This window comes from Hemicordylus capensis, chromosome 1 (genome assembly GCF_027244095.1).
Source record: "Hemicordylus capensis ecotype Gifberg chromosome 1, rHemCap1.1.pri, whole genome shotgun sequence".
In the NCBI taxonomy this organism is placed as follows: Eukaryota; Metazoa; Chordata; class Lepidosauria; order Squamata; family Cordylidae; genus Hemicordylus; species Hemicordylus capensis.
In genome coordinates, this window is record NC_069657.1 from 5613566 (window position 1) to 5625296 (window position 11731).

At 45.5% G+C, this 11731-nt stretch overlaps 1 protein-coding gene and 1 long non-coding RNA gene across 15 annotated transcripts in view; one reads left to right on the forward strand and one right to left on the reverse strand.

Moving 5' to 3' along the window:
- The window catches only part of NIN (ninein), a 159714-nt gene that overhangs the window by 79145 nt on the left and 68838 nt on the right, over window positions 1-11731 (forward strand). For all 14 annotated transcript variants that reach the window (XR_008305432.1, XR_008305434.1, XM_053242503.1 and 11 more), the window contains exons 5-10: window positions 4012-4051; window positions 5398-5585; window positions 6672-6818; window positions 7957-8124; window positions 8288-8424; window positions 10687-10827. Coding sequence is in view for 12 of the 14 variants with exons in the window: in XM_053242503.1 (XP_053098478.1) it covers window positions 4012-4051; window positions 5398-5585; window positions 6672-6818; window positions 7957-8124; window positions 8288-8424; window positions 10687-10827 (821 nt within the window). In the remaining 2 variants the exon portion in view is untranslated. The remainder of the gene's footprint in view (window positions 1-4011; window positions 4052-5397; window positions 5586-6671; window positions 6819-7956; window positions 8125-8287; window positions 8425-10686; window positions 10828-11731) is intronic.
- On the reverse strand, window positions 7336-9783 carry LOC128321965 (uncharacterized). Its single transcript, XR_008305442.1, has 2 exons — window positions 9661-9783; window positions 7336-8173 (listed from the first exon to the last, which is right to left on the reverse strand). It is a non-coding gene; the product is annotated as an uncharacterized LOC128321965 (long non-coding RNA).

Here is an 11731-nt window from a genome sequence, read left to right on the forward strand (position 1 = left end):
TGCCAGGTGAGCCTCACGGGGGAGGCTATTCCATGGTGCCACCACCGAAAAGGCCCTCTCCCTAGGAGCCACATGCCTCACAAGTGAATGCCTGTTGGACCCAACACAACGCGCAGAGCTACTAGACGAGTAGTTTCAAGCATTCAAAGTTTTGCATATTGTTTCAACTAGACCAATTTTTCTTAATAAATCAAATACCTTAAAGGCCAAATTGAAGACAGATCATCTTGGAGAGAATCTATCTATGTGGTCGTTAGGAGTCGAGACCGACTTGACGGCACTTAATCAATCAATCAATCAGGCCAATTTTATCATCCCTACGAGGCAGAGGCACGCATCACACGGTGGTTCCATTACAAAGTGACATCATGAGGTGTTGATTTGCATCTGATAATGAATCAAGGGAGAAGAGGATGCTTAATTCTCCCCCGCCCCAGGGCGACAAATAGCACAGAATAACACACCTGGGGCTATTTAGTTTAGAAAAAAGACAACTGCGGGGAGACATGATAGAGGTCTATAAAATGATGCATGGTGTGGAGAAAGTGGATAGAGAGAAATTCTTCTCCCTCTCCCATAACACTAGAACCAGGGGTCATCCCATGAAATTGATTGCCGGGAAATATAGGACCAACAAACGGAAGTACTTTTTCACACAACACATAATCAACTTGTGGAACTCTCTGCCACAGGATGTGGTGATAGCCAACAACCTGGATGGCTTTTAAGAGGGGTTTGGGTCACTTCATGGAGGAGAGGTCTATCAACCGCTACTAGTCGGAGGGCTATAGGCCACCTCCAGCCTTGGGGGCGGGGTGCCTCTGGGTACCAGTTGCGGGGGAGTAACAGCAGAAGAGAGGGCATGCCCTCAACTCCTGCCTGTAGGCTCCCGATGGCATCTGGTGGGCCACTGTGCAAAACAGGATGCTGGACTAGATGGGCCTTGGGCCTGATCCAGCAGGGCTGTTCTTATGTATGTTCTTATGAGTCCTATTGTGCAGGGAATTCTAGAAGGCAAAGAGAAAATTGTATTGAAGCAAGTAAGAATTCAGTGCCATGCCATGTTTTGGGATCGAAAGTCCTTATTAGCAGGGGGAATCCTCTCTCTGTTACTTCTCCTGGAATGGAGTCAAAATGGAAGGAATGTGCTTGGGTTGATGATGTGTGGGGCAGTGGCATGACAACCTCTGAAGGGTAAGCAATAATTGAAAATGGGTCCCACTGGATAATTCACAAATTTAATTTTTTTTAATCATTAAAAATCAACAGCTGGACTGATCTCCTTGAACATCCACAGTTTTAATGCTATCATCATGTAAGAACACCATGTGACATTTCAGAGCTTTCTGCCCAGCCATTTGGGAGTTATTAATATTTTTGTGTTTCCCATTAATCCTTATGGGGAAATTATGATGCAAATTGGAAATGTGGGCACTACTCCCCCTAGTGGCAGCCCATTTTCATTGCACATGTTTGCTGAATTGTAGATTCACTCCCGGACTGTGGGGAGGGGAGGGGAGGAAGAAGAGCTTATCTCTCCTCTCCTGTGTGCCCCTTTTGATATAAGCCCCTGGTGGCGCAGTGGTAAAACTGCCGCCCTGTAACCAGAAGGTTACAAGTTCGATCCTGACCAAGGGCTCAAGGTTGACTCAGCCTTCCATCCTTCCGAGGTCGGTAAAATGAGTACCCAGAATGTTGGGGGGCAAAATGCTAAATCATTGTAAACCGCTTAGAGCGCTCCGGCTATAAAGCGGTATATAAATGGAAGTGCTATTGCTATTGCTATAAAGTGTGAGCCACCCAGAGAACAATTTGTTATGGGACGGCTAACAAAGTACTTATTTATTATTTCTTGTTTACACAGTCAGACAGGTGTTATTGACTGGTTTGTTTTATCCAGACATCGAGTCCTTCCCAAGGACCTGGGATGCCAGAATTTTATTGTCAGTGGTTATAGATATCGTCGCAGAATATAGGTTGTTCCCAGTAAAGCTGCTTTTTGTAATTGGCTGGTGGTGATTTCTGTGGCCCCGATGGTGTTGAGGTGCTCTTCAAGGTCTTTTGGAACTGCACCCAGGGCGCCAATGACCACTGGGATTATTTTGGTCTTCTTCTGCCACAGCCTTTCAGTTTCAATTTGTAGATCTTTGTATTTTGTTATTTTTCTATATTATTTTATTATTTATTCTATTTACACACAGTCTACCAGATGTTTTTGACTGGATTTGGTACTTTAATTATTGGGCCCTTTCCAAGGGTCTAGGTAGGATAACTAAAGAAAAATTAAAGATATTGTTGTAGAATTTGTGGTGTTCCAAGTAGTGTGGCTTTCTGTAGTTGATGTGTTGTAATTTTATTGATGCCCAGGGTGTTGAAGGCATTTGAGTTCTTTTAGTTATTTTTATTTTATTTTATTTTATTCCAACTGTAAAATGGAAATATTGTGAAGAAAAATGAAGTGAAATAGATCAGGGGTTCCCACCCTGGCTCTCCAGCCATTGCTGAACTACAACTCCCATCATCTCCAGCTACAATTTATTGTAGCTGGGGATGATGAGACCTGTAGTCCAGCAGCATCTGGAGCGCCCCCCCCCCCAGGTTGGGAACCCTGAAAGAGAGGATCAACATCAGCTGAGATGGCCTCAAACACAACACAGGAGCAGTTACTGGAGAAATACCGATTCCGACATGTTTCAATACTCCCTCTTTTTCAAGGAATGTTTTCACCTGGAATCTGCTTAGGGCTTTGGCAAGGAAGAGCCAAACCCCATCTGTCCCAGGCAGCCAAGTGAAAACATCCCTTGAAAAAGAGAGAGTATTGAAATGCATCAGAATCGATATTTCTTCTGCAGCTGCCCTTGCCTTGCTGTTGAATAGTGTTAAGAATCTTTGCAGGTTAAAATCAATGAATTGTAACGGTTCCAGAGGGGGGGGAAACCCCAGTTTTGAATGGCATGGCATGGCCTCACTTGTGGGGAGAATGTTTCTCACTCTCCCCACAACCCACCAGTAATGTCGGCCCAGCCCCTCCCCAACAAAGATCAACAGACTTGGCGACTTAGACAGAAGTATTTAAAAGACCCATCTGGTGTGCACACACAGACATTAATTTTGCCCTGGCTGTCATTTGCCTTTGAGCAGACTTTCCTTTGGTTTTTTGTGTTAGAGGTTCTCAGACGTGGGTCCCCAGATGTGAGGACCCAAGTTGGAGGTCCCCTGACATAGATCTTTTGTCACAGAAACTGCAGCAACCCAAGGGGCGGGAGGGGGGGAGTCACTTCCAAGTGTGTGGAAGCAGCTTTGGGAAGATGTCTTGAATCAGAGATGTTGAATACTGGGATGTCCTCTGAAGGCTTTGAATCCAAGAGTTTTGGAATCATGGGAAACCACAAAGATAATGGCATTGAGGCAGGGGTTCTCAGACTTGGGTCTCCAGCTGTTATTGTACAACAAAACTATGTGGCTGGGGATGATGGGAGTTGTAGTCCAAGAACAGCTGGAGACAGAGCCAAGTTTGAGAACCTCTGTGTTGAGGCATCCCTGTACCTTGGTTCCTGTTTTGTTTTGGTCATGGGATCACTTTGAACCAGGGTTAGGCACTCAGCACTCCAGCTGTTCTTGGACTACACCTCCCATCACCTCCAGACACAATAGGCTGGGGTGATGGGAATTGTAGTCCAACAGCAGCTGGAATGCCAAGGTTGCCTGTCCCTGGTTTAAACACTTGAAAGAACAGCAACCTCTTGTGGGACTTGAAAGAGTAACCCACATATTGAGGCAGAAGATGTTGGACTAAGAGACACTTCCTAAAAGGCATGGAGTTATCACTGAAGTGGGTTTGGCACAAAAGCTTTTGCCAGAAATCCATGTCTAGTCTTTAAGATGCCACAAAACTCTTGGTGGTGGTGGTTGCTGTGACAGCTAACTGAACTCCTCCTCTGCATGAACATACTTGTGCATAAGAACAAAGTTGATTGCAGAAGTTGTTTCTCCTCTGGTTTTTCTTTTTAGCACTGGAGATCCCAAGATAGTGAAGAATATGAAGCTGAAGGTAAGAAGGGAAAATAGCACCCGTGCTTCCTTGTTACATTTTTCAAATAGGAGGAGGAACATAGGGAGCGGCCTTCTACTGAGTCAAGCCCTTGGTCCATCTAGCTCAGTATCGCCTACACTGACTGGCAGCGGCTCTCCGAGGTTGCAGGCAGGAGGGAGTCTACCTGGAGATGCTGTCATGGGTTAAACCTGGGGCCTTTTGCGTGAAAAGCAGATGCTCTGCCACTGAGCTATAGCCCTGTTCCCTGAGGGGAATATCTGACAGCGCTCACATTTAGTCACCCATCCAAATGCAAGTCAAGGTGAGCCCTGCTTAGCAAAGGGGACACTGCATGCTCGCTATCTCAAGACTGACTCTCCAGGAGATTTCCCTTTTGCTAAAACTCCCAGTGAATGCAAGCTCAGATTTACTGTGAAGGTGGGGGGCCGGAAAGAGTGAGAAATTAATTATTATTATTATTATTATTATTATTAAAGTTTTCTGTTTTAATCGTTAGAGCTTCAACGCTGGTCTTAAAGTGAGAGCACCCTCTGGTAGCTAGCTAGTGAGTTCTGCATTGAAAACTGGAAATTTCAGAAGCAGAAATTCAGATCTGAAGCCCCCAAATTTGGAATCTTAATTCTGCTCCAGCCCAGGCACTGGCATCATTCATAGTCCTAGATGCCTTTGCCGTAATCATTCTCAGTGATCACGGTTCCATCGCTGTAGGTCGTAGAGGGCCTAGAGGGCACATTTTTGGCAGCCTGTGCTGTCCTGCTTAGATTAGTGCATGTTTTGGAGCACCAGGAGAGGTGCGTGGTATAGTGGTTAGAGTTCTGAACTAAGACCAGGAAGACCCGAGTTCAAATCATGAAACTCACTGGGTGACTGTAGGGCAGTCACTTATCTCTCAGCCTAACCTGCCTCACGGGGCTGTTGTGAGGATAAACATAACCATGTACACTGCTCTAGGCTCCTCAGAGGAAGAGTGGGATATAAATTATCCCTGACAATTATCTCTGACAATTTTTAAAAAGATGAGTCTTTAAAGATGCATCTGTTCACCCAGGCTTTTAACTGATACTGTTCTGATTTTTTTTAATGTCGTTTTAGAATATTGTTTTAAAATTTTTAAATGGTTGTGTGTTAAATTTCTTGTTTTTGTTTTTAACTAATGTTCAATATTGTTGTTAATGTTGTTGTAAACGGCCCAGAGACGTACGTTTTTGGCGGTATAAAAATATGTAAAATTAAAATAAAATAAATAAATAATACATGTCAATAAAGTCCATGCCTGGTACTTGGTCTTTCTTCTTTTTAAAGAAGAAGAAGAAAAAGGTCAAGCTTCATTCCTTTCCTTTCAGGCCAGCTGCGATTCTGGAATCCCGACGATCTGAGTGCCTGCCAAAACGTCTCCCCGACTCAGGACTGGATCGAAGAGAAGCTGCACGAGGTGTGCGAGAATCTCGGCATCTCGAGAGACGGCCACCTGAACAGGAAGAAGCTGGTCTCCGTCTGCGAACAATATGGCTTGCAGAATATTGACGCCCAGGTACCCCCTGAGTGAGCCTCCCGACTCCAAGCCAGGTGGACTAGGGTCAGTCACAATGTGCTGCTCCTGTCGTGGGCCGAGGAGTCTCTCCAGGGGCTGCCACGTGCTGAAGGGGATTGTGGGACGTGGCCCCAAGAGAGGAGTTACTAAAGAGGAGGTAGAAGCGCAGTCACTTTTCTCCTTGTACCAGAGCCAAATGCTGTCAGGCCTTAGTGGGTTTGTCTGGCTGTGGTCGCTGAGGAGCCAAATATCAGAGACAGGAAGTACAGTCAAGGATGGGTCAAGGTCAGGTGCCAGACCAGGGCAAAGAGGTAGAAGGGGTGGCCAAAGATGGGCCAGGACTGGGTACCAAGAGAGGCAGATGATGCATTCAGAGCCAGGCTGGTGGTTGGGTACCACCGTAGACAAGGGGAGGTGGTCTGTGTTGCTATTCAGACTGCTGGGCGGACTTGGAGGTGAGGGTTTAAGAGGACCTGAAGCATCTCCATTGGACCACGGCGACAGCTGACCACATTAAAGCTAGGGGTCAGCTGACCATCCCCAGGGGCAAAGAGGGTCATATGAGGATGAGGCAGCAAAGTGGGGCCAAAGACAAGGCTGGAACAGAGGCAGATAAGGCTACAGGCAAGGAACTGGGGGGCTAGGCAGGAAACTAGAACTGAGGGGGAGGCTGTCCCAGTGCTGAACAGTCGCACCAGCAAAGGTCTGGCTAGAACTAAAGTGCCACACCCCTTTCTGGTGCTAATTAGGCTTTGATCCATGGCATGCAGCCAAGCTTTCTCCCTGCTCCTCTTGAGGATTCTGGGAGTTGTAGTCAACAACATCTGGGAATCCCTCTTAGAGGGGACACTGGGGGGAAACTGACTCCTATATATCAAGCTTGTCCGATACAGAAGTCCCCCTTGAGGGACAAGAGTACCTGACATTGCATGTCCTTTTTAAAAACAATATGAATGCAGCCTTTGCTGTTGAAGTGGAAGATCCATTGCAACCCCCCCCCCCAATTCCATATTCTTCCATGATGCACTGCAAATCTAGCAGCTGTTTTCCTTGGCCCTCTCTGAGGATGCAACGGCTCCTTTCCAGGTGCTGGAGGATGTCTTCCACAGCCTCGGACACGAAGGCACTATGAGCATCGAAGACTTTTTCTACAGCCTGTTTAAAATCGGGAAGCTTCTCCCACCATCTGCCTCGACCCCATACAGGCAACTGAAGCGGCATCTTTCCATGCAGGTGAGAAACTGTGGACTCGCCCCCTCGTTATTAACCAAAAGGCCCTGTTCTTCACACCAGTAAAACTTACTGCGGCTGTGCCCAATCCTCTCCTTGTTTCAGTGTTTGAAAGTAGTGCATTGGGGAAAGCTAAACATAATAGCAAAAAAAAAACCCACCCCAAAAACCACCATTCACTTAAGTTTAATATTTGGACTATTTTGCTGGTGTTTGATGCCATTTTTGTTCTTCTGGTTGCAATTTCTTCTCTGCCTCATTTCCCTTTCTGTTCTTAGCCCTTAGAGTCCACAACCTCATTTGTACACACAGCTGTTGAGTCTGATTGACTGTGTCAGCCCAGGTGATTTTATTGATGTCCCATGTCACGTTATCCACAAAATCCCCTGAGTTGCTACCACCATTAGAATCAGACAGCCATGTTGCCCAAATGAGGCCCAAGGACTGTGGGCAAAGTGGACGTGGGGGAAAGGGACCAAGAGGGACAGCATCACAACAGCACAAGCTTGTCAGCCGCAAGTGCCAAGAATGGCAGAAAATGCTGTTTTATTATTTATCTGACATATTTCTTTACCGCCTATGACCAAAGTCTCAGGGCGGTTCACAGCCAATTAACACATCTATAAATTTAAAAAAAGTTAAACAAGTTTAAAATAAAGTTTTAAAAAATCAGCTAAAAGCCTGACTGAATAGGTGTGCCTTCAGCGTCCTCCCAAAGGCCACAGATGGTGCAGTTCTGACTACAGCAACCGCAAAACCAGTTAAGTAAGATTGATTCTGCCTTAAAACTTTCAAATGCCAAGATCATTTTTGTGCAAGTATGGTTCAGAAGGGGTCAACTCAGGGCTGTTATCCTGCAAAATAAACCTCTGTCTACAGCTTAGTCCTCACTGGGGTCATGAGCCTGTCTCTGGATTGTTCCACTTCAGAATAAAAGTGGAGGCTCACGTGATGGATTGGGCCTCCATTCAAGAAAACGCTCTTGGTGGAGGGCGGGTCCTAGACTAGCTTTCTTCCTGGGCCTGATGTGTCCCCATTAGACCAGGCAGTCACCTGACCACATCAGGGCTAAGTTACCCAATTTCCCAGGTGGGAGGGTTTGGGGTTGTGCTAAATCTCTCTCCCCGCTGCTCCGTTCTAGTCTTTTGATGAAAGTGGGAGGCGCACTATCACACCATCGGCAATGACAAGTACAATCGGCTTCCGGGTGTTCTCCAGTCTGGATGATGGTCTGGGTTATGCTGAAGTGGACCAGATCCTTGATGCATGGCATGAAGAGGGAATAGAGAACAGCCACGAGATCTTGAAGGTAACCCGTCTCTTGGCCACTCGGCCGCTGCAGTTGGAGTGCCGTATTGCTGCACAACACGTTCAGAATGAAAATAACTAGTTAGAATAGTTGCTTAAAAGCTCTAACCAGCTAGAAGACAAATGCTTTTGAATGATTGACTGTGTGGCTTGTTTCCCGACAGGCCTTAGATTTCAGCTTGGATGGGAAAGTTAACCTGGCTGAGCTCACACATGCCCTGGAAAATGAACTTCTCATCACAAAGAATGGGATCTATCAGGCAACGCTGGCCAGCTTCAAAACAGAGATCCGGCATTTGATGTAAGTTTTTATTTTCATTTTCAAGGAAACTGGGCTCAATTTGTGCCCTTAAACTTTTAGATGACCAGGTCAGCTTGTTCCCTAATGAAGGGGTAACCCTCCCCCTCCAAATTCTCCAGCAGGAAAAGCTGAATTTTGTTATTAGATAAATTATGCAAATATTTGTATATTTTTAATAGCTTATTGTTTCTGCAAGCCCACAGAGAGGTGCCCCCCCCCCAAAAAAAAGCTTGGCTGTTTGGTAGCAATTTCAACATTCAGGGTACTTTGTCAGTTATCTTGTACTCCACAGTTTCTCAGACTCAAGTCCCCAGATCTTCTTGGACTACAACTCCCTTGGCCTTTGGTCATTGTATAATAATTGTGGCTGGGGATGGTGGGAGTTTTAGTCCAACATTATCTGGGGACCCAAATTTGAGACCCGAATAATCCTTACAACAGCTCTGTAAGGCGGGCTGGTACAGTTATCCCCTTATTGCAGATGTGGGAGGGGCTGGGTGGGAGTGGTTTGTCAAAGGCCCCCGAATGAATTCATGGTAGCAGTGAGAGTCAAACTGGGTTCTTCCCAATCTGTTTTCCAGTCTCTCAATCCAAATGAAAGAGGAGAGGAAACATCAAATGTCTCTGTCTGGAATGTACTTTTACTGGCCTCTTCTTTTCAGCAAGGGCTCTATGAAAGAAAAACAAACTTACAAATAATCGTTTACGTCACCATACTTAATATATCTCAAGCTGGATTTACAAAACTGCAACAAAACATACTCAAGGCCCGTATGGAGCAAGCCACCTAACCATCCAAACTCAAAACAACATTTATGCACCAACACCATGACTAGAAGCCAGTTACAACCACGAGCAAGTTGTTGAAAAAACAACCTGGCATATTCCCAAATCCCTCAGAAGTTAAGAGATCAAAAGACACTGACTGTACCTTACAGCTGAACTCTAATACAAGAATCCAGCTTACCTCAGACTTTACATACTTTTTATCAGTTCCCACGTAAAGAAGGAGCCCAATTTTTTTTCAACTGCATATTTTTCTGACTAAAAACCAAATAGACTAATATTGATGGTAGGAGTAATAAACAGTCTAGTTTGTTTGTTTGTTTGATTTATATACCACCCTTCCAAAAATGGCTCAAGGCAGTTTACATCAAAACAAAAACATCAAAATCAAAAGTAAATTAAACAATTAAAATCATGTAAACATTAAAATCATTAATATTGTTCTAATACCTTTCAGTGATTAGAAGAACTAAAGAAGATAATCTACAGTTCATTGTGGCAAAACTATAATAGAAAGTGTCAGCTTGCCTCCCTTGAGGACTTTATATATACACCTTCCCCCAACTGGTCCACTCACTGCTTCAGAGGACATTAAGTTCTCAAAGAAGCTTTTCAGCAGACCCCCCTGTAAACATCCCTGTTCCTGCACCTACTTAGCTACTATACAAGCCATTGCTGATGTTTTGTGTAAAGTGAAATACATGAAGCTTAAAATCCATGAGGACTATTAAAACCATCAGTTAAAATCATGTAATGCATATCTGAAAGAGCCCAGGGCAAACTCCAAATTCCGTTTAGGAAACTGCCATATACTGAGTCAGACCATTGGTCTACCTAGCTCAGTATTGTCTTCACAGACTGGCAGCGGCTTCTCCAAGGTTGCAGGCAGGAATCTCTCTCAGCCCTATCTTGGAGATGGTGCCAGGGAGGGAACTTGGAGCCTAGATGCTCTTCCCAGAGCGGCTCCATCCCCTGCAGGGAATCTCTTACAGTGCTGCTCACACTTCTAGTCTCCCATTCATATGCAACCAGGGCAGACCCTGCTTAGCTATGGGGACAAGTCATGCTTGCTACCACAAGACCAGCTGTCCTCTCAATCAAGGTAAAAACTGACTCTCTTCACTGGGTGCTGAGGTACCAAACTCTGCAAATTGAGGCACCAACCTCATTGACTTTAGGGTTCATGTGTTTTGTTTTACAAAACACTTGCAAAACCCTATGCAGCAGTTAAGTGGGTGAAGGAACAGCTTCTTTACAGGGGTGTGGTCAGCTCCTTTAAGCACTGGATAGTCTCTGAAGCCGTGGGTGGACCAGCTGGATGAAGGTATTTCTAGAACCCCCCCCAGGTGAGGCAAGCTGACTGCTTGTATTAGAGTTTATGCCCTGGGCTGGAGACCTAGAGGCAAGGCTTCTTCTCTGGGATCAGAGACGCCTGGAGAGTCCAGTGGATAACTGAGAATTGTTTTCCTTTGTCAGGGAACAAGCTGACCAAGTTGCCAGGCAAAAGGAAAAGCTGCGATTAGATTTGGAGAAAGCTGAGAGAGTAAAGTCACTCATGGCCTCTGAAGTAGATGACCGCCACGCTGCCATTGAACGCCAGAATGAATACAACCTGAGGTAGGTCGTGCCCGTCTGAGGAGCCTATTTTCTTTCTCATCGCAGTCTCTTAAGAACAAAATGTTGGAAGCTCCTATTGCTGGTGGAAGCAGCCATCTGATGAAGTTGGGCAACTGCCCTGCCGGCCTCTGGCTGTGGAAAGGACCCATAGCCCATTTGGGAGCAAGTGGGCCCTTTGGAAGAGGGGCAGTCTTTGGTGTGAGGAGCTCTCCCATTAGGACCCCTGAAAGCTGCTATTGCTTAAACAAACAGACAGACACCGAGCATGAGAGAGAGAGAGAAACTGTTGAATGTTTAACATGTCTAGTTCAGGGGTTCCCTGAATGTTAAAAATCCAACCCGGCTAGTTGGACAGAGATGCAGCTTTTAAAGCAATGACTCTCTTACAAACATAAAGACCTAAGGACAGCCCCACTGGATCAGGCCCAAGGCCTATCTAGTCCAGCATCTTGTTTCACACAGTGGCCCACCAGATGCCTCTGGGGAGCCCACAAGCAAGAGATGAAGGCATGCCCTCTCTCCTGCTGTTGCTCCCCTGTAACTGGTATTTAGAGGCATCTAGCCTCTGAGGCTGGTGGTCTATAACCCTCAGACTCGTCGCCATTGATAGACTTGTCCTCCATGAATTTATCTAAGCTCTTCTTAAAGCCATCCAGGCTGTTGGCTGTCACCACATCTTGTGGCAGAGAATTCCATAGGTTAGTTATGCATTTTGTGGGAAAGTCCTTCCTTTAGTTGGTCCTAAATTTCTTGGCAACCAGTTTCATGAGATGACCTCTGGTTCTAGTTTCATGCAAGAGGGAGAACAATGTCTTTCTCCATCCCATGCATAATTTTATAGACCTCTATCAAGTTGCCCCTTAGTTGCCTCCTTTATAAAATATGTAACCTTTTTTCTAAGATA